A 23,651-nucleotide genomic window follows, 5' to 3' on the forward strand; every position below is an offset into this window, starting at 1 on the left:
AAAAGGTTAAAAAAAAGCCCCAAAGCCTCTTTCTTCCTCCATCTAGTCCTGCTCCCCTGCACGGGCCTTGGTAAGTGGCTCAATGTCATGTAGCTCTCGGAGGAACAGTCTGATCTTGAGGTGTACTGGTAATATTGAGATTAGGGTGAAGTGTCAGGAAGATGGTCTTTGAACCAGAGCTTATTCTGCTCTGCTGTAATGTTAAGTGTTGGTGACAATCTTAAACTACCATCAGTTTAAGATAACATTGAATTGTTAGACATTTAAACAATTAGTCTTATGGTCAGGCTGGGGAAAGTGTTTATTTATTGACCCTTTTAACTAATATTTATGAATGAATTCATATAATCTTGGGGTTGGGGAAAGGTGGTAACTAGTTACCATCTATTGGATTTTATGATAAGCTGCTCCAGATACTTACTATGGGCTTTTTGTAACCCATCACCGCTGTTTCTCCTAACAGCTCTCAAGACAGTTGTTTCCATTTTGCAAAGGAGGAAGTTTAGACTTGATTGTAAAGTAACTAGTATACCAGAAGATCAGTTGGGTGGTAGAACCAGATTTCTTTCTGCTGTCTCTAGTTAATTTATCTTCTTTTTACCCCTTTCCTTTTCCTTTTCCTTTCCTTTCTTTCTTTACATCTGTTGGATCTCATATCGCCCAAGCTGTTCTTGAACTTCAGATTCTCCTGCCTCTACCTCTCTAGTCCTGGGATTACAGGCATGTAGCACCATGCCAGTGCTGGGGGTTGAACCCAGGGTTTCATGAATGCCAGGCAAACATTCTACTGACTGAGCTACACCCATACTCCCTAACTGTTTTATCATCCAGTTGAGGAAATGTAGGCCTGGAGAAACTGACCTACCTAAAGTCACACAGCTCAGTAGAAGCAGTGTGAAAACTTATTTCTGGAAGCTTGTCTCAGGGCTTTTGATCCTTGGCTGGCTCTGCTACATTTGACTGAATAACTATGGACTGAAAGGCCAGATGCTGTGAATAGTGGATGCAGATGCTTTAGAAATGATTCATCAATTACTAGTGTTTTTGTTTATTGTCTTTTTGGAGACAGGTTTTTGATATATAACCAAGGCTGACCTTGACCCAAGATCTATTTTGTGTGCCAGGATTACATGTGTGTGTTGGGATTACATATATGTGGGGGGATTACATTTGTGTGCCACTGCATCTATCAGTCAATGATATTTTATATCAAGAATTTGAAGCTTTTTTCTCTCTCTTTTAGAAACTATAAAGAGCTCTGATGGGCTATTTGGGTGATACCCAGTGCAGTGAACTGCAGGTGAGTATGGTTTAGGAAAGCTTTATGTAAAAGACAAAAGTTCAGTGACACCTGAAGAGGGGATAAGAGACATTTCTTCTTTTCATTTTTATTAGTTTTTTGGTGTACAAAGTAATGGGTTTCATTATGATATTTTCTTTTATTTTTTTAAAAATTTATTTATTTTTAAGATTTATGTGTATGAGTGTTTTGCCTGCTTGTATCTAAGTGCACCATGTGAGTATGGTGCCCACAGAAGCCAGAAAAGGCCATCAGATCCCCCTAGAACTGGAGTTATAGATGGTTGTTGGTCACCATGTGGGTGTTAGGAACTGAACCTGGGTCTTCTACAAGAGCTATCAGTGCTGAGCCATCTCTTCAGCCCCTCATATTTTCAGACCTGTATATCAGTGTACATTGGCCATATTTGGAGACTTCATTTTTGTAAGAATGTCTGGCTAGAAAGGATGATGTGGCACAAGGTGGTAGGGCTGTATGACAAGTATCTGGGGGCTGCAGGACCTAATCAAGTTGGCTACCTTAGGAACAGATTTGTGATGAACTGGCTCTCAAGAGACTGCCTGCTACTTTGTCAGACTAGTATGGAGAGAGGTGAGGTAGGTTAATCTGTCACTTCTGAATGAGTAACTGCCCTGAGGCTCAGCTTGTCTGCATGTGATTGGAACTTGAGCTACCACGTCAACATTCTTCAGTGGTAATCACTCTGTTCTGGCAGTCAGTAAGAATTGCTTTCTTGTTATCTATTCTGAATATTGGGTTATGAATGACCATACACACACACACACACACACACACACACACACACACACACACACACGCGCATTCTGGAGGATCTAAATACTGACAGCATACTAGTAGAAACCAAAGGTAGGACTTTTCCTAATGGTTTTAGTGCCTTTTTGCTATCAGTCCTTCAAATTATTTATCTTTTATTGAAATGCCTGCTAGTTAGTTTAGTTTAATTAAGCTTCTTGGTCCATTGTAGTATCATCATCTTTGATTTTAAAATGGAAATACTATGGAAAAAAGTGGGACACACACCTGTAATCATAGCAATCAGGAGGCTGAGGCAGGCGGGTTGGGTTGAGACTTCAAGGCTGGACTATAGAGCAAGTTGGAGGCCAGTGTGGGCTACATGAAACCCTAGCTTAAAAAAAAAAAAGAAAAAGCCGGGCATGGCACACAGCTTTAATGGCAGCACTTAGGAGGCAGAGGCAGGTGGATTTCTGTGAGTTCAAGGCCAGCCTGATCTACATAGTGAGCGCCAGGTCAGCTGGGGCTATAGGGAGATTTTGTTTCAAAAAGACCAAAAAAAAAAAAAAAAAAGAAAAAGATTTCAAAAAAAAGATTTTTATGTGTATGTTTGTGCACTTGCATGCAGGTGCCTATGAAGCTGGAAGAGGGCGTTTGATCCCCTGGAACTGGAGTTGCAGGTGGTATCAAGCTCTTAACCCTTGAACCATCTCTCTCTCTCTCTCTCTCTCTCTCTCTCTCATTACTGGGGTTTGAATTCATTTCACATGCTAGCCAAGTGCTCTATTATAGCAGTATCCCTAGCCTCTGGAAGACTGTTTTAGTATTAACCTTGTAGGCCATCAGCACTGAAATACTGTCTTTATTTTGGTTCTAGGATTGACCTAGAGCCTCAAGCACGCTAGGCACGTGCTCCGTCACTGAGCTACACCCTCCGCTCTAAACTTACTTTTTGATGTATTTCAACACTAGTCTTTTGTTGGACATCTTCATCTCCAGAAAGCCTTGCCGTCTTGCTTTTTGGACTCTTGTCTGGTAAGATTTACAAGAATAGCTACTTTTCATTCTTTTTTTTTTTTTGAGACAGGTTCTCACTATGTGCCACTGGCTGGTTTAGAAATAGCTGTATAGACCAGGCTGACTTTGAATTCACAGAGCTCCATCTGCCTCTGCCTTCCAGGTACTGAGATTAAAGGCATGCACCATAGAGCCTGGCCACCACTAGACACTTTTTTCCGTTGTCTAAGATGGGGCCTTGCTGTATAGCCCAGGCTGATTTCAAGCTTGGAATCATCCTGCTTCTGCCTCTCCTGAGTGTTCGGATTATAGGATAAGTGTGCTACCACACCTGGCCTTTAAAATTTTTTTTTTTCTTTTTTAACTGTACCCATGCTTCCTAGTCCCTATTCTTTGATTTGTCCATGGCCATATTGCCCTTAACTGATTCATTCCACTGCTGAGTCAGCACATTGATCTTCAGACTCCTGCAGCCATTAATGAATGCAGCAAAACTATACTTGTAAAGTTTACAGTAAAATTTGGGCTCAGCTTCTTGCTGATCATTAAGATTGTTCCTTTATTCTTGAATGAGTATGGTATTTTGTGTCGTTTGTCCACTGTAGGTTTGTAAGGATAGTTGGAAGTCTATTTGAGGTGAATTATTGGTCCTTGAAAAACCAAGATAGAGCTGGGCATGTTGGCCCACATCTGTAATCTCAGTACTTGGAGAGGAAGGCAGAAGAATCAAAAGCTCAAGGCTAGCTCAGACTACATACTGAATCACAAGGTATCTGAGATACAGTGAGATCCTGTCTGAAAAACCTAGAAAAAGGAGCTGGGGATAGTGAATCATGCCTGATCTGGCACTTCAGAGACTGTGGCAAGATGACTGACCCTATTTCAAAAAAAAGAAAAAGAAAAGACTGGATTGATGGCTCAGCAGCTCTTGCAGAGGACCCAGTTTGGGTTCCCAGCACTCACAGCCTACTAACTGCCAAACTCCAAGGACTCTGACTCCCTCTGGCCTCTTCAGACAATGCATATAATGTGGTACACTTATATATCTGCAGGCAAACACAAAAAGAAAATAAAAGTAAATCTTTAAAAAAGTCACTGAGCAGTAGAAGGGATGGGTGGTTCTTTTTTAAAAAAGTATTTATTATTTTTAATTTTTTTTTGTGTGTATGAATATATTCCTACATGTGTGTATGTGCACTCATGTCATGTAATGCCTGCAGAGGTTGGAAGAGGGCATTGAATTCCCCTGGAACTGGAATGGTTTGTTGGCTGCCATGTGGGTGTTGAGAATTGAACCCAGGTCCTCTGCAAGAACAGCCAGTGCTCTTAACTACTGAGCCATCTCTCCAGCCCCACCTCCTTTTTTTAAACTTTTATGTGTGTGTTTTGCCTGTATGTATAGGAGCGTACCTGTATTGCGCAGTTCTCATAGAGATCAGAAGAGGGCATTGGATCCTTTGGAACTGGAGTTATGGACTGTTATCCACCATATGGATGCTGGGTGCTGAACCTGGGTCCTCTGCAAAAGCAGTTAGTGTTCTTAACCACTGAACCATCTTTCTAGCCTCTATTTTTTGTCTTTTTTGTTTTTGGTCCTTTTTGCGACAGTCTCCCTGTAGCCCCAGCTGGTCTGGAACTCACTATGTAGACCAGGCTGACCTCAACTCATAGAGATCCGCCTGCCTCTGCCTCCTGAGCACTGGGATTAAAGGCATGTGCCACCATGCCTGGCCTTTTTTTTTTTTTTTTTTTGAGCCAGGGTATCCCTTTAACCCCATCTAGCCTGGAACTTGCTATGTAGGCAAGGCTAGCCTTCAACTCACAGCGATCCGCCTGCCTCTGCCTTCTGAATGCTGGGATAAGGCATGCACTACCACACCTATTTTTTTTTTTTTTTTTTCGAGACAGGGTCTTACTACCTAGCCCTGAAAGGTCTAGAACTCTCTATATAGACTAGGTTGGTATCAGACTCACAGAGATCTGCCTGCTTCTGCTGAGTGCTGGAATTAAAGGCATGTGCCACCCTACTAGGCCAGCTGGTTCTATTCTTGAGGCTTCTTTCTTGGGTATGCTGAAACCTTTTTTTCTTCTCAGATTAATTCTATTATGTGTATGTGTGTTTGTCTGTGTGCATGTATGTATACGTGTATGTAGGGAAGGCCAGGAGAGAGTGTCAGTTAGGTCCCTTGAAGTTGGAGTTGCAGACAGTTTTAAGCAGCTTCATGTGAGTGCTGGGAACCGAACTTGGGTCCTCTGCGAGAGCAACGGTGCTCTCAACCCCTCTCAAGCCCCTGGAACTTTCTTATTGTTGAATAAATTGATGCTAGTAAATTGTTAAATGTTTGGGTTTATTATCCTCAGTGGATTTTCTTTTGGCATTCTTTTTCAAGATATACATACTTTAAATTCATTTTTAATTATTGCATATAATAATTGATGTTTTAAAAAACTTACTAGACCATGATAAACATTTCCATGTTGTAATTTTCCAGTTAAAAGTTATTTATTAAAAATGTTTTATTATTTTATGTATATAAGTGTATTGCTTGCATGTGTGTAAGTGCACCTGCATTGTGCAGTGCCCATGGAGGTCATAAGAGGATGTTGGATTCCACTGGAACTGGAGTTATGGACTATTGTTAGCTGCCATGTGGGTGCTGGGAATCGAACTCAAGTCCTTTTCAGGAGCACCCAGTGCTTTTAACTGCTGAGCCATCTCTCCAGTCCCAAGTTTCTCAGTTTTAATTTATAAGTGGAAAAGTTGCAAAAATAATTCCATCTAGCTTAGCTTGGCCTCAGACTCTTTATGTAGCCAAGCATGACATTAAACTTCTGATCCATCTGTTTCTACTTCCTGAGTACTAGGATTATAGCTGTGTGCCACTACACCCAGTTTATGTGATGCTGGGAATTGAACCTGGACTTGGTGCATGCAAGGAAGCACTCGAACCACTGAGCTACATCACTAGACCTACCTAAATCTTTTTTTATTAATTTATTAAATAAATTATTTAAATTACTGAATGGCTTTCAGTTAACCCTTTAATCTACATCATTGTGGATGTTATTGTCTTTTCAGACTAATTACATCTCTAGCATAGATTTTGGAGTACATTATTATGTTAATGAATATTTATGTTAGTGAATATTTTTATGGCTTTTGATGTATATTGTTTTACACTAACACTAAGAGTGTCATACCAACTTGTACTCCTGGAAAATATACATTTGCTTGTTTCACTATAAATTGGGGAGAAATTCATTTTTTCCTTAGAAGTTTTTTCCCCCCCTTAATTTAGTAGTATAAAATGGCTTTTGTTTCTCATTAAGCTATAACATTGAGTTTAACTATTTGAGTTGTGTTTGTTCTTATCTATTGCTTTATTATACAATAAACAATTGATGTGTGCTTTGGATGATAAGGCCAGTGTAACCATCTATTAAATAAAGAATTATTAGAAAGATACCTGGAACATGTTCCAAGGAAATGTTTGTAAGAGCATATGGTCTGAGTGATGAGTGATATTGGAGGGTTGTGACTGAAGGCAGATAGATGGTTATTCGATTATTTAACTTAGCAAGTATTTATTGGGCATTCACTACCTATCACAGTGTTGTATAATCTAAGTGCTTCTCAATTCTGAAGTTGTATATGGCATTGAAGGAGGAGGCGTCTGCTTTCAGCTTGATCAGTTAGGGCTTCAACTTCTAATGTCTCTTGTGGCTGTTAGGAAGACTGAGGAGAGTACTGTGTAGGACATCTTTTTTGGTCTTTTTTTGGGGGGCGGGGCAGGATCTCCTTGCAGCCCCAGCTGGCCTTGAACTCACTATATAGACCAGGTTGGCCTTGAACTCAGAGATCCACCTGCCTCTGCCTCCTGAGTGCTGGAACAAAAGGCGTGGGCTACCATGCCAGGTATGTAGGACATCTTTAACTCAATGATAGCATGTCAGTGTGCCCAGCACACTCTTTGAGAACCTTTGTTCTAAGACATGTAAATAGAAGCAAAAGATTGTTCCTGCTGATGAGGAACTAACCATTTTGTAGAAAGAATAATGTACCAAGATGTGAGAGAACAAATAAGAATTTGGTATACTGTAAAAGGGGTTCACATGAAGTATGTAGGGATTCAGTGGGGGGAGTGATCCTGCCCTTTTGGGGATAGCAGGGAACATTTCCATTTGAAGAGGTGGCACTTAAGTCACATGTAGATGGGAAGTGTGGGTGGTAGAAAACTGTATCTGTTACTTGGGTCCTAGTATAGTAATGGAGCAGAAGGTAAAGTTGCCAACGGCTAGGACTGGGTAAGGTGACAGATTGATAGAGAAGAAGGAAGAGGGTCAGAGGCTGCCTGGGTTCATGGTTGTAGTGCAAGCAAGGGGTGATGAAGGCTTGAATTAAATTGGTGAACTTGGGAAGGAGGTGATGGATGTAAGGCATAGTTTAGACACTGATGGGGGAGAGGTGGTGGCTGATTGGGTCCAGGAGTATAGGAGGAAACAGTGAATCCTATGTGTTAAGTAGGTGAGGTTGTGGCTATCATAGGGAGCCTGAAGAATTGGACACTAGCAAAATCAGGAAGAAGAATTGGCCTTGAGGGCTTATGAGAGAGAAGTGATGAGCTTGGTTTTGATTGTTGAGTTTAAGGAGCTAGCAGAAAGTTGGAATCATACCTTTGAACATAGTAGGAGCTTGAGGTTTATTGAGGCAACAGCTAAGGAAATTCAGGTCCTCAGAAGCTAGAGTCATGAAGACTTCTGCCTTCTGCTTCCAAGTCGGTTGAGCACCTGCTTCTCTGTCTCACCTACAGTGCAGAGGTCCTCACCTAGAGGCCAGAGTTCAGTGGCACACTTGTATAGAATGGTGTTTTTTTTTTTTGGTCTTTTTGAGATGGTCTCCCTGTAGCCCTAGCTGTTCTAGAACTCACTATGTAGACCAGGCTGGCCTTGAACTCAGAGATCTGCCTGCCTCTGCCTCCCTAGTGCTGGGATTAAAGGGGTGTACCACCATGCCGGGCTTAGAATGGTGGTTTTAAAAAAAAATTATTTTTATTTTATGTGTATGAGTGTTCTGCCTACATATACATAAGTGGACTATGTGCATGCAGTGCCCATGGAGGCCAGAAGTGGACATCGGATTCCTGGGTACTGGAGTAACAGACAGTTGTTAGCTGTCGTGAGGGTGCTGGGACCCAAGCCCTGGTCCTCTGCAAGAATAGCCAGTGCTCTTAACTGCTGAGCCATCTCTCCAGCCCCTAGTTTTTTTTAGTGGAGTGAACATAGAGTTATTAAGGAAAAGTGAGGAAGAACTCTCAAGAGTGAGAGAGGCTTCAAAGGATGGCTATATGGAAGGGTTTTTGCAGGAAGAGTAGTAGAATTAATTGCAGTTCGAAGAAGGTGTTAGATCCCCTGGAACTGGAGTTATAGATGGTTGTTAGCTGCATGTGGGTGCTGGGATTCAAACCCAGGTCTTCTGCAAGAACAGCCAGTGCTCTTAACTGCTGAGCCATCTCTCCAGCCCCCATATTTACTTTTAATAAACACGTAATTTTGGACTAATTTTAGCTTTACAGAGGAGCTGCAGATGTAGACCAGATCTCGTATACAATCTTCATCCAGTTCCCTCCATTGATGATGTTTTGAATATCTGTGGCGTGTTTGTCAAATCCAAGGAAATTCATTGACTCATCACTATTAACCAAGGTCAGACTTTATTTGGGTTTCATTAATTTTCCTCTCTTTTTTTTTTTTGAGACAGGTTTCACTGTGTAGCTCAAGCTGGCCTGGAACTTGCTATGGCCTCAAACTCACAGAGATCTGCCTGCCTCTGCTTCTTGAGTGCTGGCATTAAAGATGTGTGCCTAGCCTTTTTGTTTTTAAGATTTATTTTTTATTTGTGTGTGTGTGTGTGTGTGTGTGTGTGTGTTTGTGTGTGTGTGTGTGTATCTTTTTGTCTGCCAGTCTGTCTGTGTGTCGGTATCTGTGTGTATGTATGTGCATGTGAGTGCAGGTGCCTGAGGAGACCAGAAGAGAGGATTAAATCCCTTTGAGCTGGAGTTACAGGTAATTGTGAGCTGCCTAAAGTGGGTGCTGGGGACTGAACTCAGGTCCTTTGCAAGAGCAGCAAGCACCTTCTACCGCTGAACCATCTCTCCAGCCCTTAATCAGTTTTCCTACTAACCTTCTTTTCTCTCCCAGCATATGCCTGCCTAGAATCCCACATTGTACTTGCCATGTCCTAGTCTCCTCCAAACTGTCACAGGTTTTCCAACTTTTTTTCATGACAGTTCTAAGGACTATTGGTCAAATTTATTTCATAGCGTATACTTCAGTTTGGGTTTTTCCTCATAATTACACTGAAGTTATAAATTTTTTGAGAAAGATATTCATGTTTTATATATTCCAGCCTGCCCCCAACCTTTTTTTAAAAAAGTTTATTTATTTGAATCTGTGTGTGTGTGTGTGTGTGTGTGCCTGTGGGTGTGTGTCCTGTGAATGCATGTGTGGAGGCCAGAGATCTACAGTGGGTGTCTTCTATCACTTTCTACCTTATTATTTTTTATGATTAAAATAGTACATTATTTATTTATTTATTTGTGTGTGTGTTTGTGAGAGAGAGGACAATTTCAGGAGTTGGTTCTCCCCTTCCATGTGGGTCCCAAGGTATTGAACTTGTCTTTAGGCTGGGTGGCAAGTATCTTTAACCACTGAACTCACTAGTGCACCTTATTTTTTGAGACAGTTTGACTGAACCTGGAGCTCACCTGGGCTACATTGGCCGGGCAGTGAGCTCCTGGGATCTGCCTATTTTTGCCCCACCAGTGCTGAGGGCTGCTGTTTCTGCCTTTTTATGTGGTTGCTGGGGATCAGAACTTGGCTCCTTATGCTTATACAGCCAGCAATTTACTCACTTAGCCATCTTCCCAGCCTCTGTATTTTGTTTCTTATACTTGCTTTTTCATGTAAAACATTCAGTACACATATATATTAGAAAAATTAGACTACAGAATACATTAATTTCTAATTAAAATTTATGTGCAACAGTGTTTTGTCTGCTTGTATGTAAGTGAACTAAGGGTGTACAATGTGGAGGCCAGAAGAAACAATGGATCTCTTGGTACTGGAGTTATGGAAGGTTGTTAGCTGCCATGTAAATGCTGGGAACTGAACCTGGGCCCTCTGTAAGAATAGCCAGTGCTCTTAACTGCTGAGCATTTCTCCAGCCTCATGATTTGTTCTTTATTTAAGAAGTTCAACTGTTTTGAACTGTGATACAATTACATATCTACTCAGAGACTCTGAAAGGGAAAAGGAAAATATAAAGGAAAATGTTTTATGACAATAAAATATAGAAATATTAGATAATAGTATAGAGAGAATGGATACAGCCCAGCACGTGATCTTCCTGCCACATTCTTTTCAGTGTTTGTCTACTCGTGTGCATCATCCTGGCTGGGGAAGTTTGTTTTATGATAAAAATTTCAGCAGGACTGAGGCTGGAGGATCTGGAGTTTGAAACCAACCTGAGTGACCTGGGTAGCTCTAAATTATATGGGCTACAGTCTGAGACTTTATCAGAAAAAGAAGCAGTCTCTACTAGAATTCATTCATTAAAAATATTGTATATGTATGTATTGTGTGTGTGGTGTGGGGGAGGCTGTGGGGGTGTGGGTGCTTGTGTGGAGGTCAAAGGACAACTTTGTGAGTTGGTTCTCTCTTAACACCTTACATGGGATCCAGGAACTCAGGTTATCTCACTTATACAGCAAACAGTTTTACCCACGGAGCCATCTCCCCAGCCCTAGAAGTCATTCTTTTAGTATAATTTACTGACTTCTCAAATATAGATGGTAGCTGGGTGTGGTGGTACACAGCTTTGATCCCAGCATCTGAGAGGCAGATCTCTGTGAGGTTGAGTATAGCCTGATCTACATAGCAAGTTCCAGCCCAGCTGTGGCTACAGGAATACTCTGTCTCAAAAAAACCAAACCAAAAGAAAACAAAAAACCCCAAGCAAAAATCAAATATGGGTGGTTTCTTTGTATCTTTTTTGATTAAAAAATTTGATAAATGGTTTAGGAGGAGATGCAAACAAACTCTAGAAAATAATTTGGAATTATTGAAGGTAGGAAGGCTATCTCGGATTGCTAGCGGTTCTGAGAGTCAGGAAAAATCAGCGATAGATGGAAAGAGAATCTCAATTTTAGCTCTTGAATACTAAAAAACATTTTCATACTAACACAGATGGTAGAAAGTCTATCAGAGTATTTCTTTGTGTATGTCAGACATTTTGTGTGTGCCTGGTGTGGTGGCTCATGCCTATAATCAAGAGGTTGAGGCAGAAGAATTGCTGCGATTTTCAACCAGCCTAGGCTACATGAGCTCCAGACTAGCCTGTCTCAAATAAACAAACAAGCAAAATAAAACATTGTACTTTGGAATACTGAAATCCATTGATTTTTGAAATTCAGAAGCATTTGCCTCCTGTGAAAGGACTTTCAAAATGGAATATTGTTAATAAACTTGATTTCTAGTTTTCTTTCATAGGGTTAGTCTCTTCAGATGCTTCTTGTAGACTCAGAAGTTTAGAAAATTAATTTTATTATTTATGTGTGTGAAGGTCAGAGGACAACTTAATGAGAGTTGGTTCTCTTTCTACCATGTGGGTTCTGGGGACTGAACTCAGGTCAGTCAGGCTTGGCAGCAGGTACTTTTACCTACTAAGCATATTACTGGCCCTTAAATAATTTTTTTACATTTATTTATTTGTGTATATACGTGTAACTAATGATTTTATGTTTTAGAGAAAAATTCAAGTCTAGCTGAGTGTTATGTACATTACAATAAATAAAACTTTGCGTACTATTTTGCTTATGTATTCTATAGAACAATTACAGATTCTAGTCTTGGACAAAAGCAGATACATTTAAAGATAGTACAGCATTCCTCCTTATACCTTGGCATCTAATGGGAACTGAATTTGGTACATGACAGTTCTTGGAATGCTTGGCATTTGGTTATTCTGGGTCATTTCTTTGGGAAATTAATTGCCTATTGAATAGTTTTAGGGAATTAGGTGGTTGTCATGGGGATAAAAATGGCTGAAAACTGGACTTCTGTTTATAAAATCATTGTATTGGGCAGATAATCACATATATATGTATAATCTAATATAATAGATGATTTAAGAGGCTAAATAATTCTATAGGAAAGACAGCTGGTTTGAGGAGTTCATTAAAAGCTGGGTGGCATGTAGGTCCAGAGATGATGAAGATGCAAGGGAGCAGCACCATGAGAGGCCTGACTGTGCAGCTTGGGGTCTGTGGGGAGTGGGGAGAAAGTTGGGTTGTAACTCGATTGCGATTGATCCAGTACATGGTGATGAGCTTGGTGGGCATTGTGGAGTCATTGTGTCCTTTGGGGAATGATGGCTCTTAACTTTTTCTCCTAGAGGAAGCATGGTATACTTGTACCACCTAGCGAGTCTAAGGCCAGGCCAGCTCAGTACAGCTGCCCAGTGCAGCTGTGCTCTGCAGGCGTCAGGCTTCCTGCGGCTGTGCCTCACCCTGTTGCTTGGTAGGCATGAGGGGCATATTCTGATAAGCTTTCCTTGCTCTTCTGGATGAAGTCGTGTGGGTTATTTTAGTAATGGGTTAATCTGGATTTCTTTCTGTGGTCATAGCACATTTACTTTCTAGTATAGTCTTATTTCAGGGCAATAATGGAACTCTCACAGAGAAAATATACTTAGGCAAATTATAGGCATATTGCTAACTTAAAAAATATGTATTTCCAGTTTTTTTCCAGCAGTTCTTCTCTTTAAAATTTTTGTGTTGTTGCCTAAGAAATTTTTTTTTTCAAAATTTCAAACGAGAAAGTCTATTAATTAAACAAAAATTTTTGGTTTTTTTTTATTTTATGTGTCTGAGTGTTTTGCCTATGTATATGTTAAGTAAGTGCAGTGTCTTTGGAGGCCAGGAGAGGCTGTTGGACACAGTGACTCCACATGCCCACCAGTATTGCCCAAGCTTATCACCTGGAAATGACCTAGGGCTGATTGTTAGCTGCTGTGTGAGTGTTGGAAATTGAACCCAGGTCATCTGCAAGAGCAGCAAGTCTTCTCAGCCAGTGTTCTCCAGCCCCTAAGAACTTTTTTTAATATGAAAGAAGTCCAGTGTTTAAACAGTTTTATTAACATTTATTGTGTGTGTGTATTTGTGTGCATGTATATGGGTATGTGTGTGCCATAGTGTATATGTGAAGGTCAGAGGACAACTTATGGGAATTAGTTTTCTCCTTTCACTGTGTGGGTTCTAGAGATTGAACTCAGGTCGTCAGGCTTGGTGGTAAGCACTTTTACCTGCTTAGCCATCTCATTGATTCTGTTTGTTTGAGACAAGATTTCATGTAGCCCAGGCTGGCCTTGAACTCTGTTATGTAGCTGAGGATGACTTTGAACTTCTGATCCTCTGCCACCACCTCCTGAGTGCTGGAGATTACAGGGGTATGATACCAATACCCAGCTTTATGTGATGCTGGGAATCAAACCTATGAATCTTAGGCAGGTACTCTTAATCAACTAAGCTACATCACCAGCCCTCCAAACTTAATATGTTTCTTTGTCTTTTATGTTCTGATTTTATTGTTTATATAGTCCGGTAAGTAAAGATCTTGGGGCCTAATCAAGAGCCATTATGAGTCTGGGGGAAGTGCTCAATGATAGAGTACTTGCTAGCATATATGAGGCCCTGGGTTGAATTCTCAGCACTGAAAAGGAAAAAAGAAAAAGAATCAGTAATGGCTGTTAGTAATTTCTGTCAAAGGTAAGAGTTGTGATATTGAGCACATAACTCATTAGTCTTCTAAAACCTTTACAGATGCAGTGTGGTTCTTTCTAATTATGAAGTAGATAATTTTGTGCTAATAGCTAGAAGACAGATGTAGAAATCATCTTGGCTTTAGATTGATGAAATTTTAGTTATTACTGTTGGCTCCTGGAGTTTGATCACTGTTCATTTTTCCTCTTTAAAGCCTGTCTCTAATCAGGTAAAGGATTTAGAGCTTTTGAGATAAAGTTCATCATGACTATATTAACAAGAGAAATGAATTTAAGAAATGTAACTGGTTTCATGTGTGTGTGTGTGTGTGTGTGTGTGTGTGTGTGTGTGTGTGTGTGTGTGTTAGGTCAGAGGCCAAAGTTTGGAAGTCTTTCTCAACTGCTTTCTATCTTATTTTTTGAGACAGGGTCTCTCACTGAACTGGGAGCTCACTGATTCAGGTAGGCTGGCTAGCCAGTGAAGCTCTACTGACCCAATGCTAGGATTATAGGTGCTCATGACTATTTATATTATATGGTGCTGGGAATAAACTCAGGTCTTCATGCTTGTGCGACAAGTACTTTACAGACTGAACCATCTCCCTAGCCCCCTTTTTGTGAGACTGACCTTTAACTTGTGGTAATCCATTTGCCCATGTCCATTAAAAAAAGATTCCAAGACTGGACTTTAAGGTGGTTGGCTGATTAGAGTTTCACAGGGGGAAGCGGGTAATGCCTTCTAGTCACCTATTACTAAAAATGTCTTGGTCCAGGCCAGTCTGCCTCCTGCCTCTGTGGTGCACTATGGATTTCATTTTCCTTCCTGTATTCCCTTTTGGACCAGGACCAGCCATCTAACTATGACAGCATTCTTCAAGTGTCCTCCATTTTGTGCCAGATAACCTCCAGTGGCTGGCTTATTTGGAGACTCTTTCTGAGGCTCCATTCCTGCTTCTAGGCTCTGCATAAGAGGAAGGGAAACAAGTGTTTTCTATTTGTTAGTAACCCACTTATTTTGTGTATTTTTTCATATTTTTAAAAGCTATGTGTCAATTGTAACTCTGAGATTTATATTTTGTCTATATTCCATTAATATTAACATTAATATTTTAAAAATAATTTAATTTTTAAAGTTTTAAAATTAACATGGTAAAATTTGTCTTTCTTTTAGTGAATTTTTTGTTTTTTTAATTTAATGGTTTGTCCAGCCATCATCACACTCCCGACTAAGAATGGTGTCATCCCTTACAGTCCTTCATGCTGTCCTTGCAGTTTTCTTCCTCTGGCAACCATGGAATTTATCTCTTTCTCTTGTCGTTGTGAGAGTGTCATGTAAATAATACCATACAGTATGTAAGCTTTGTGACTGCAACTGCTTCCTTTTTTGGGGGGGCAGTCTTTTTGAGAGAGGGTCTCCCTGTAGCCACAGCTGGCCTGAATACACTGTGGAGACCAGGCTGGCCTTGAACTCTCAGACATCCGCCTGCCTCTGCCTCCCCAGTGCTGGAATTAAAGGCGTGTACCACCATGCCCAGCTGTTTCCATTTTTAAAAATTACATTTTATTTATTTAGTGTGTGTATGTGTGTGGGCCCAGATGTTGTCAGAGGACAACTTCGGGGAGTTAGTTCAGTTCTTTCACCATGTGGGTCCTGGGAACTCAGGTTGCCAGGCCCAGTGGCCAGGCCTTTAACGGGTGACTTACCTTGCTGATTGGTTGGACTGGTCTCTTTTACTACAGTAATGTTTTAGAGAGTCATCCAAGTTGTTACAGGCTGTTTCTTTTTCTCACTGAGTAGTTTTCTGTTGTGCAGAAGCACTACAGTCTGTTTTCATAATCACTGTTAAAAGGCATCTGTTTCTCATTCTGAGCAGTTCTGAATAGAGCGGCTGTCAACATTTCTGCGCAGGTTTTTGTATAAGTGTAGTTTTCATTTTCTTGGGATAGCTGTCTGGATGGAGCAAGAGGTGTTGAGACATATGTCTATATGTATTTGTGTGTTAGCATATATGCATTGTGTGTGTGTGTGTGTGTGTGTGTATATGTGTGTGCACTCACATGCAGAGGCCAGAGAGGGTGTCAGGTATCCTCTACCACTCTGTACCTATGTCTTTGAGGCAGGGTTTCTCCCTGAATCTGGAGCTTGTGTTTTCACGGGTAGGCTGTAAGCCAGTAAACCTAGAAATCCTGTCTCTGTCTTCCTTGGAGCCTAGGTTGCAGGCATGTACCAGATACCTGGCTTGTTATGTGGGTGCTGGGATCTGATTACATGATTACATAACAAGTGCTCTTTCCACTGAACTTTCTCTCCAACCCCCATATCTGACTTTTTAAAAAAATTACAAGTGGCCGTAGCACTTTACATTCATGAGAGCAGAACATATTGTTCTACATCATTTATAGTTACCAGGACTGCATTTGATTGTTTTTCTCGTGGTGTAGGGGTTGGAACTCAGGACCCTGTACATGCTAGGCAAATGCTTTATCACTGGGCTATACCCCTAGCTTAGCAATATTTTAAACTCATTCTTCTAGTAAATGTGTTTTGATATCTGATTATGGCATTAATTTGCATTTCTCTGATGGCTAATGATATTGAACATTTTTCTATGTGGTATTTTTTCCCATAAAAATCATTTCATGGCCGGGCATGGTGGCGCACACCTTTAATCCCAGCACTTGGGAGGCAGAGGCAGGCGGATCTCTGTGAGTTCAAGGCCAGCCTGATCTACATAGTGGGTTCCAGGACAGCGGGGGCTAAAGGGAGCCCCCTTCCAAAAAAAACCAAAAAAAAAAAAAAAAAAGCAACAATAAGAAGATGGTAAGAAAATTAAAGGCTGGGGAAGATTTTGACAGGGGCTCCACCAAGAGAGAAACCATGCACATGAAATGATTTTTTTTTTTTTTTTTTTGTATTTTTGAGACAGGGTCTCCCTGCAGCCCCAGCTGTCCTGGAACTCACTATGTAGACCAGGCTGGCCTTGAACTCACAAAGATCCGCCTGCCTCTGCCTCCCAAGTGCTGGGGTTAGGGGTTAAAGGCGTGCACTACCCGCCTGGGTTATTGTTGCATTTTTAAGAGGTCTTTATATATTCTGCCACCTCACCCCACCCCTTTTTAATAAGTTTTTTGAGACAGGGTCTTCCTGTAGCCCCAGCTGACCTGGAATTCACTATGTACACCAGGCTGGCCTCCATTTCATAGAGATTCACTTGTCTCTGCCTCCCCAGCACTGGGAAGCCCCAACTGACCTGGAACTTGCTATGTAGACCAGGCTTCGAACTCTGCTCCCCAGTGCTGGGATTAGAGGCATATGCTGGGATTAGAGGCCATCACACCGGTCTTCCTTTTTTGACATAGGGGTCTTACTATGTTGATCCAAGCTGGCCTGAAACATAAGAGTCGCCTGTCTCAGCCTCTCAGTTAATTAAGATTATAGGTGTGTGCCACCATGCTTAGCCAAATAAAAAAAATTTTACAATTAATTAATTAATTGTATGTGTGTGGGTGTCCATACATGTATGTGCCAGGGTGTATTTGTATGGATGTCAGAGGACAACTTGTGGGAGTCAGTTCCCTCTTTCCACCATGTGGGACTGGGGATTGAACTCAGGCAGGCAGTCTTAACAGCAAGTGCCTTTACCCACTGAATCATGTTGCTGGCCCCCAGCCAATTTTGTACTTTTGTTGGATTGTGGTAAAATGCATTGATTTTTAAGACAAATTTCTATCTTATAAAAGTAGTCAAAAGTAACTTAGTGATTGGAGTGTTATAAAGTGGAGTATTTTGGAAGGATGTCTTCAACTTAACCATCAGCAGGAGTTCTAGAGCCCACACTTACAAAGGTGATTGTGGCAGAAACCTTAATGTCCTCTTGTGAAGCAGGCACCTGCACCTAGTATTGGACTTCAGCTCTGTTGGCCAAGTTGTCCCCTGTATTAGTTCTCTTAATCTCCACTTCCATATTAATGTTATTGAGAGCTCTCTGGTTAATTTATTTGCTCCTCGGAGGAAGTTTTAGGGTTTAAATAGTCTTTTTTTTTTTTTGGTCTTTTTGAGACAGAGTCTCCTTGTAGCCCCAGCCCTGGAACTCACTATGTAGACCAGGCTGGCCTTGAACTCACAGAGACCTGTCTACCTCTGCCTCCCAAGTGCTGGGATTAAAGGCATGTACCAGCACGCCTGGCTTAAGTGGTCTTTTTTAAAAACAAGATTTATTTATTCACACACACACACACACACACACACACACACACGTGCGCAGAAACCAGAAGAGATCATTGGATTACCTGGAGCTGAACTTACAGATAGTTGTGAGCTGTCTAAAGTGGATGCTGGGAGCTGAACTCTGGTCCTCTGAAAGAGCAGCAAGCATTCTTAACCACTGAGCTGTCTCTCCAGCCCAGGTTTTAAATAGTCTTTGTCAGTGACATACCAATGTGATTATTTCTCCAGTGACGGTGCTTGCATATTTATTACCTATTTCTTGAGATGAAAAAAAAATAGTTGAAAATCATTCCTTTGTCAAGTAGTTGAAGTTGTTACATAGAATGATATTTTATTTTCTATAAAGATAGTACTGTTGAGTGAGTTTCATCATCTTACAAAAACTGAAAATGTGACTGTTTAGGGAGATGGCCACCTTCAGGTATCATTTTAAGCACTTTGTATGGAGCACCCTAGGAGGGCAGTGTAGCTGTCTTCCTACCATATCCAGGTGGTCAAACTGAGATGCTCAGGTTCAGTCTCTTGCCCCAGGCACACAACTGCTGCTTAACAGGCTGGTGAGTTTCAGGGCAGGCCCTCAGCCTTAGCCTGTCCCCGCATCACCATTCTTCCTTTTGTCCAAGCGCAGATTTTAGCTTGTGCAATGTAAGTTTTACTTTTATTGCTGCTACTTTTTGTAATGTTTGTCTAGGTGGGTGGGAGTTTTGTAAGATGGATTTGCTAACTGGTATCTATGGTTTTATCTTTGTTTCTTTCCTGTGGTACTAGGGTTTAATCTAGGACCTTATAGATGCTGTGCAGGCATCCTACCACTGAGCAGTAGCCTTATTATTACTTAGATTATTATTACTATTTTTAATTTTATTTATGACTTTGTATGAGTGTATTGCCTGCATGTGTGCAAGTGCACCTGTGTTGTGGAATGCCCACAGGGGTCAAAAGAAGGCATCAGATCCCCTGGAACTGGAGTTAGGGATGGTGGTTAACTGCCATGTTGGAGCTAGGAATTGAACCTAGGTCCTCTGCAAGAGCAATCAGTGCTCTACTGCTGAGCCATCTCTCCACCCCCAAATTATCATTATCATTATTATTAGTATTAATATTATTATTATTATTTTCTTTTTGAGGCAGGGTGTCCCTGTAGCCCCAGCTGGCCTGGAACTCACTATGTAGACCAGGCTGGCCTTGAACTCACAGAGATCCCCCTGCCTCTGCCTCCCGAGTACTGGGATTAAAGGCACATACAACCATGCCCTGCCCAAGTTGTTATTTTTTACCCCCCCCATACACATAACTAAAAATAAAATAAATCTTAAAAAGATATTCACAGACTGGAGAGACAGCTTGCCGCTTTTCCGGAGTACCCAAGTTCAATTCCCAGCACCCATGTAAGGTGGCACACAACCTTCTTTAATTCTAGCTTCAGAGGTTTTGGTGTATCTGGCCTCTGCAGGCACCTGCACACATGCATATACTCAATGTACACACATACACATAATCAAAAATAAAATAGTTCAAAATTTTTTGTTACATTTATTTAGTGTGTGTGTGTGTGTGCGCACCCATGTTTGTCTGCCTGTGTGTATGTTTGTAACTACACACAGGGGTTAGAAAACAAATTTCAGGAGACTGTTTTCTCCTGCCATGTGGGTCCCAGAAATCAAACTCAGATCATCAGACTTGGTGCCAGTCACATTTACCTGCTGAGCCATCTCGACAGCCCCTCTTATTACTTTATTTATTTACTTTTATTACTTTATTACTTTATTTATTCTTTATTTAGATAGGGTCTTTATCTATTTATTATTTTTTGCCTTTTTTGAGACAGGGTCTTCTTGTAGCCCCAGCTGGCCTGGAACTCACTGTGTAGACCAGGCTGGCCTTGAACTCACAGAGATTCTCCTGCCTCTGCCTCCTAAGTGCTGGGATTAAAGGTGTACATCACTATGCCTGGCCTTGAGATAGAGTCTAACTAAATTGTCCAAAGTGTCTTTGAACTCACCCCTTAGCCCAGCCCAGCCTGGAAGTGGGATCCTCTTTCCTCAGTCTTCCACATAGTGTGTTCTATCAGCAGTTCTCAACCTGGGCTGATTCTGTTTCTGGGGAAGACATTTGTTAATGTTTAGAGACATTTTTTTTTTCTTATTATAAGTTGGGAAATGTGATCTTGGTATCTAGTAGGTGGAGGTCTCGGTGCTGTTAAACAGACTAGACAGTACAGGGGACGGCTGTCTATAGCACAGAAATATTCAGTTCTAAATGTTATTGGTGCCAACACTGGCATCCATCCTAGGTTAGTAATTAGCTTGTAATGCCATTCTTCTGTGTAGTTGGCAGAGTCAGTGCAACAGTTCAGAAAAGACTGCTTTTAATTTTTTTGATAATTGATTTCACCAAATCAATACATGTTTTTATCAGGAACATAAATCCAAATCATAACTGAAATATTTAAACTCTCTTAAACCAAACTGAGAATTATAGCCCACTGAGGGAAAGCCGAGGGAGTTTAAAAAGAGATCAGGTGCTCTGGAGAGATGGCTCAGCAGTTAAGAATGTTAATACTCGCTGGGTGTGGTGGTACATGCCTTTAATCCCAGCACTTGGGAGGCAGAGGCAGACGGGTCTCTGAGTTCAAGGCCAGCCTGGTCTACATAGTGAGTTCCAGGACAGCTGGGGCTACAGGGAGACCGTGTCTCAAAAAGATCGCCCCCCCCCCAAAAAAAATTTAATACTCTTCTAGAAGACTTGAGTTTGGTTCTTAGCACCTATATGGCTCACAACTGCCTGTAATTCCAGTTCCAGGGGATCTGATACCTTCTTCTGGCTCCCATGAGTACCTACACACATGTAGCATTTCACATACACATACACACATATACATTTTCAAAATTTTATTTATTTGTTTTTATTTTATGTGTATGCATGTATTGTCTACATGTAGGTAAGTGCACCTGTGTCGTGCAATGCCCATGGAGGTCAGAAGAGGCTGTTGGATCCCTGGGGACTAGAGTTACAGACAGTTGTTAGCTGCTATGTGGGTGCTGGGATTCAAACCTGGGTCTTCTGCAAGAACAACCCGTGTTCTTAACAGCTCTCCAGCACCCCCCCCATTTTTTAAAAAAAGATAGTCTAAGGAGATGTCATCTGTTTGTTGCATTATCTTGTTAATAACTAGATTTTATTTTTCATGTTAGAATTATTAAGTAATACTTTTATTGTTTTTATTTTATGTGTATGAGTATATTGCCTACATGTTTGTAAGTGCACCTGTGTCACACAGTGCCTGTGGAGGCCAGAAGAGGGCATCAGATTCCCTGGAACTGGAGTTACCAGTGGTTATTAGCCAGCAGGTGGGTGCTGGGAATTGATCCTGGGCCCTCTGGAAGAACAGCAAGTGTTCTTAACCTCTGAGTCATCTCTCCAGCCCTTTGATTTCTTGAATATAAAATCTAAAACTATGTTTTTTTTTTTTTTTAGTTAGAAATTCTAGGAGGCTAGAGATCACCTAGTTGAGAGATCCTGTCTCAAAACAATAAGGTGGGGAGTGACTGAGAAAAATACCCGATAATGACTGCTGGCCTTCATATGCATGTCTACACACGTGCACACATTCACACAAATTTCACACAGAGGAATGATAGAACATGACGTTGTGTGTCTGTCCCACTCATATTTAGTAAAGGCTGACAGATATCGTGGCCATCCCTTAGACTCTTCTCCATCCCATTCCTTCCCGGGGTCTGCCTTTTCTGCAGTACCGGCAGGGGCAGAGGTGAAGGGGCCTCGCCCACTGCTTATGTCTGCCATCTAACTCTCACTCACTGCTGCTGTCTTTTCACTGTCAGCCAAGTCTTTCCTTTCATCCTTCACTGCAGCTCATGGTGGCAGAACAGCTTGGAGAGGGCAGAACCAGGTGATCAAAGTTGCCCCTTGGGGAGGCCAGCCAAGAGCAACTCAGATCAGTTGAGTGAGCAAAGTAGTCTACCAGCTGGCAGAGCTGGGGAAGGGGGGGTCAGCTAGAGCTAGCCTTGAGTCAGTATTGTGACCATCAGTTCTTCCAGTTAGATCTTCTTTGCCAGGTTTCTGTTCTCTGAGTGATGGAACTGGGATATGTGTGCTCAAACCCTTGCTTTCTGTTTTATTCTATTAATATTTGTATGTGGGCGGGGGAGGGCTGGACTTACACATGCCACGGTGAATGTATGGCAGTTAGACGACAACTTGAGGGAGTCAGTTCTCTCCTACCATGTAGACTCAGGTCATCAGGCTTGGCATGCACCTTTACCTACTGAATCATCTTGCTGGCCCTCAGCGCAACTCTTTTCTCTGAAAAGTGCACATTTGCTCTTGCTGTCATCTATATGGTGAACTTTTGTATACCTCTTATCCAGCTCCCTTCTCAGCTGTACTGAGTCTTATCTTCGTACACTTGTGCCTTGACTTGCTTGCTAGACTCTGAGATCCTTGAAAAAAGTGACCTTATGTTGTATCTTTGCATTCAAGGCTGTTAACCCAGGGCCTGGTTCTTGGAGATTGCTTACTCAGTTGAATTACCAGATAGCTCAAACTTTCAGATTAGTATTTAAGGATGGGAAAAGATCCTATGCAATACAGACTTTGATTTTCTGCAGTTACAGAATTGGAAGGCTAAAACTGAGAGACTGAAATTTGAAGGTTTAGATAGGAAATGTTTCATTCATGGTTCATTTGTAAATAATTTGATCCTGGCTTATTTTGGCTTGCCTTTTAGTAAAGACTTCATAAAATATAAAGAGCAGTTCAGATTTTGTATCATCCGTAGCTGCTGCTCAGATGTGATGATCAGAAGGCCATTGAAAGAAGATGCTAAGTGGGATCATAGCTGATGGAGATAGGAATGGGGCAGAAGTTTATAATTACCATGTCTTTAAATCATAACTGTTTTTCCCCCATCTTAGGATTTTTGTCCCTGAGTCATGGAAGACAGAAGAGCTGAAAAGTCATGTGAACAAGCATGTGAGTCCCTGAAGAGGCAGGACTATGACATGGCACTCAAGCACTGCACAGAGGCCCTCCTTTCTCTTGGCCAGTACTCCATGGCAGACTTCACAGGGCCATGTCCACTGGAGATAGAACGCATCAAAATAGAGAGTCTTCTTTACAGAATTGCCTCTTTCTTGCAACTGGTGAGTAGATATCATTGATACACCAGTGTGGGGCTGCTGGTACATCAGTGTGGGGCTGCTGGTACATCAGTGTGGGGCTGCTGGTACACCAGTGTGGGGCTGCTGGTACACCAGTGTGGGGCTGCTGGTACATCAGTGTGGGGCTGCTGGTACATCAGTGTGGGGCTGCTGGTACATCAGTGTGGGGCTGCTGGTACATCAGTGTGGGGCTGCTGGTACATCAGTGTGGGGCTGCTGGTACATCAGTGTGGGGCTGCTGGTACATCAGTGTGGGGCTGCTGGTACATCAGTGTGGGGCTGCTGGTACATCAGTGTGGGGCTGCTGGTACACCAGTGTGGGGCTGCTGGTACATCAGTGTGGGGCTGCTGGTC

General features: G+C 41.7%; 1 protein-coding gene across 10 annotated transcripts in view; it reads left to right on the plus strand.

Annotated features, from left to right (window-relative positions):
- Positions 1 to 23,651, plus strand: part of Helz (helicase with zinc finger) — a 190,728-nt gene that overhangs the window by 7,344 nt on the left and 159,733 nt on the right. For 3 of the 10 annotated variants that reach the window (XM_029568373.1, XM_029568370.1, XM_029568372.1), the window contains 4 exons: positions 1,244 to 1,300; positions 2,682 to 2,733; positions 2,931 to 3,088; positions 23,052 to 23,279. In XM_029568373.1, coding sequence (XP_029424233.1) covers positions 23,070 to 23,279 — 210 coding nt within the window. In that variant the 5' untranslated portion in view covers positions 1,244 to 1,300; positions 2,682 to 2,733; positions 2,931 to 3,088; positions 23,052 to 23,069. Of the gene's footprint in view, positions 1 to 1,243; positions 1,301 to 2,681; positions 2,734 to 2,930; positions 3,089 to 8,635; positions 8,774 to 23,051; positions 23,280 to 23,651 lie in introns of all 10 variants that reach the window. The other 7 variants (XM_017800641.1, XM_029568376.1, XM_017800642.2 and 4 more) reach the window with 4 other exon arrangements.

Source organism: Nannospalax galili, unplaced genomic scaffold, assembly GCF_000622305.1.
Source record: "Nannospalax galili isolate Female #2095 unplaced genomic scaffold, S.galili_v1.0 scaffold781, whole genome shotgun sequence".
NCBI classification, from domain to species: domain Eukaryota; kingdom Metazoa; phylum Chordata; class Mammalia; order Rodentia; family Spalacidae; genus Nannospalax; species Nannospalax galili.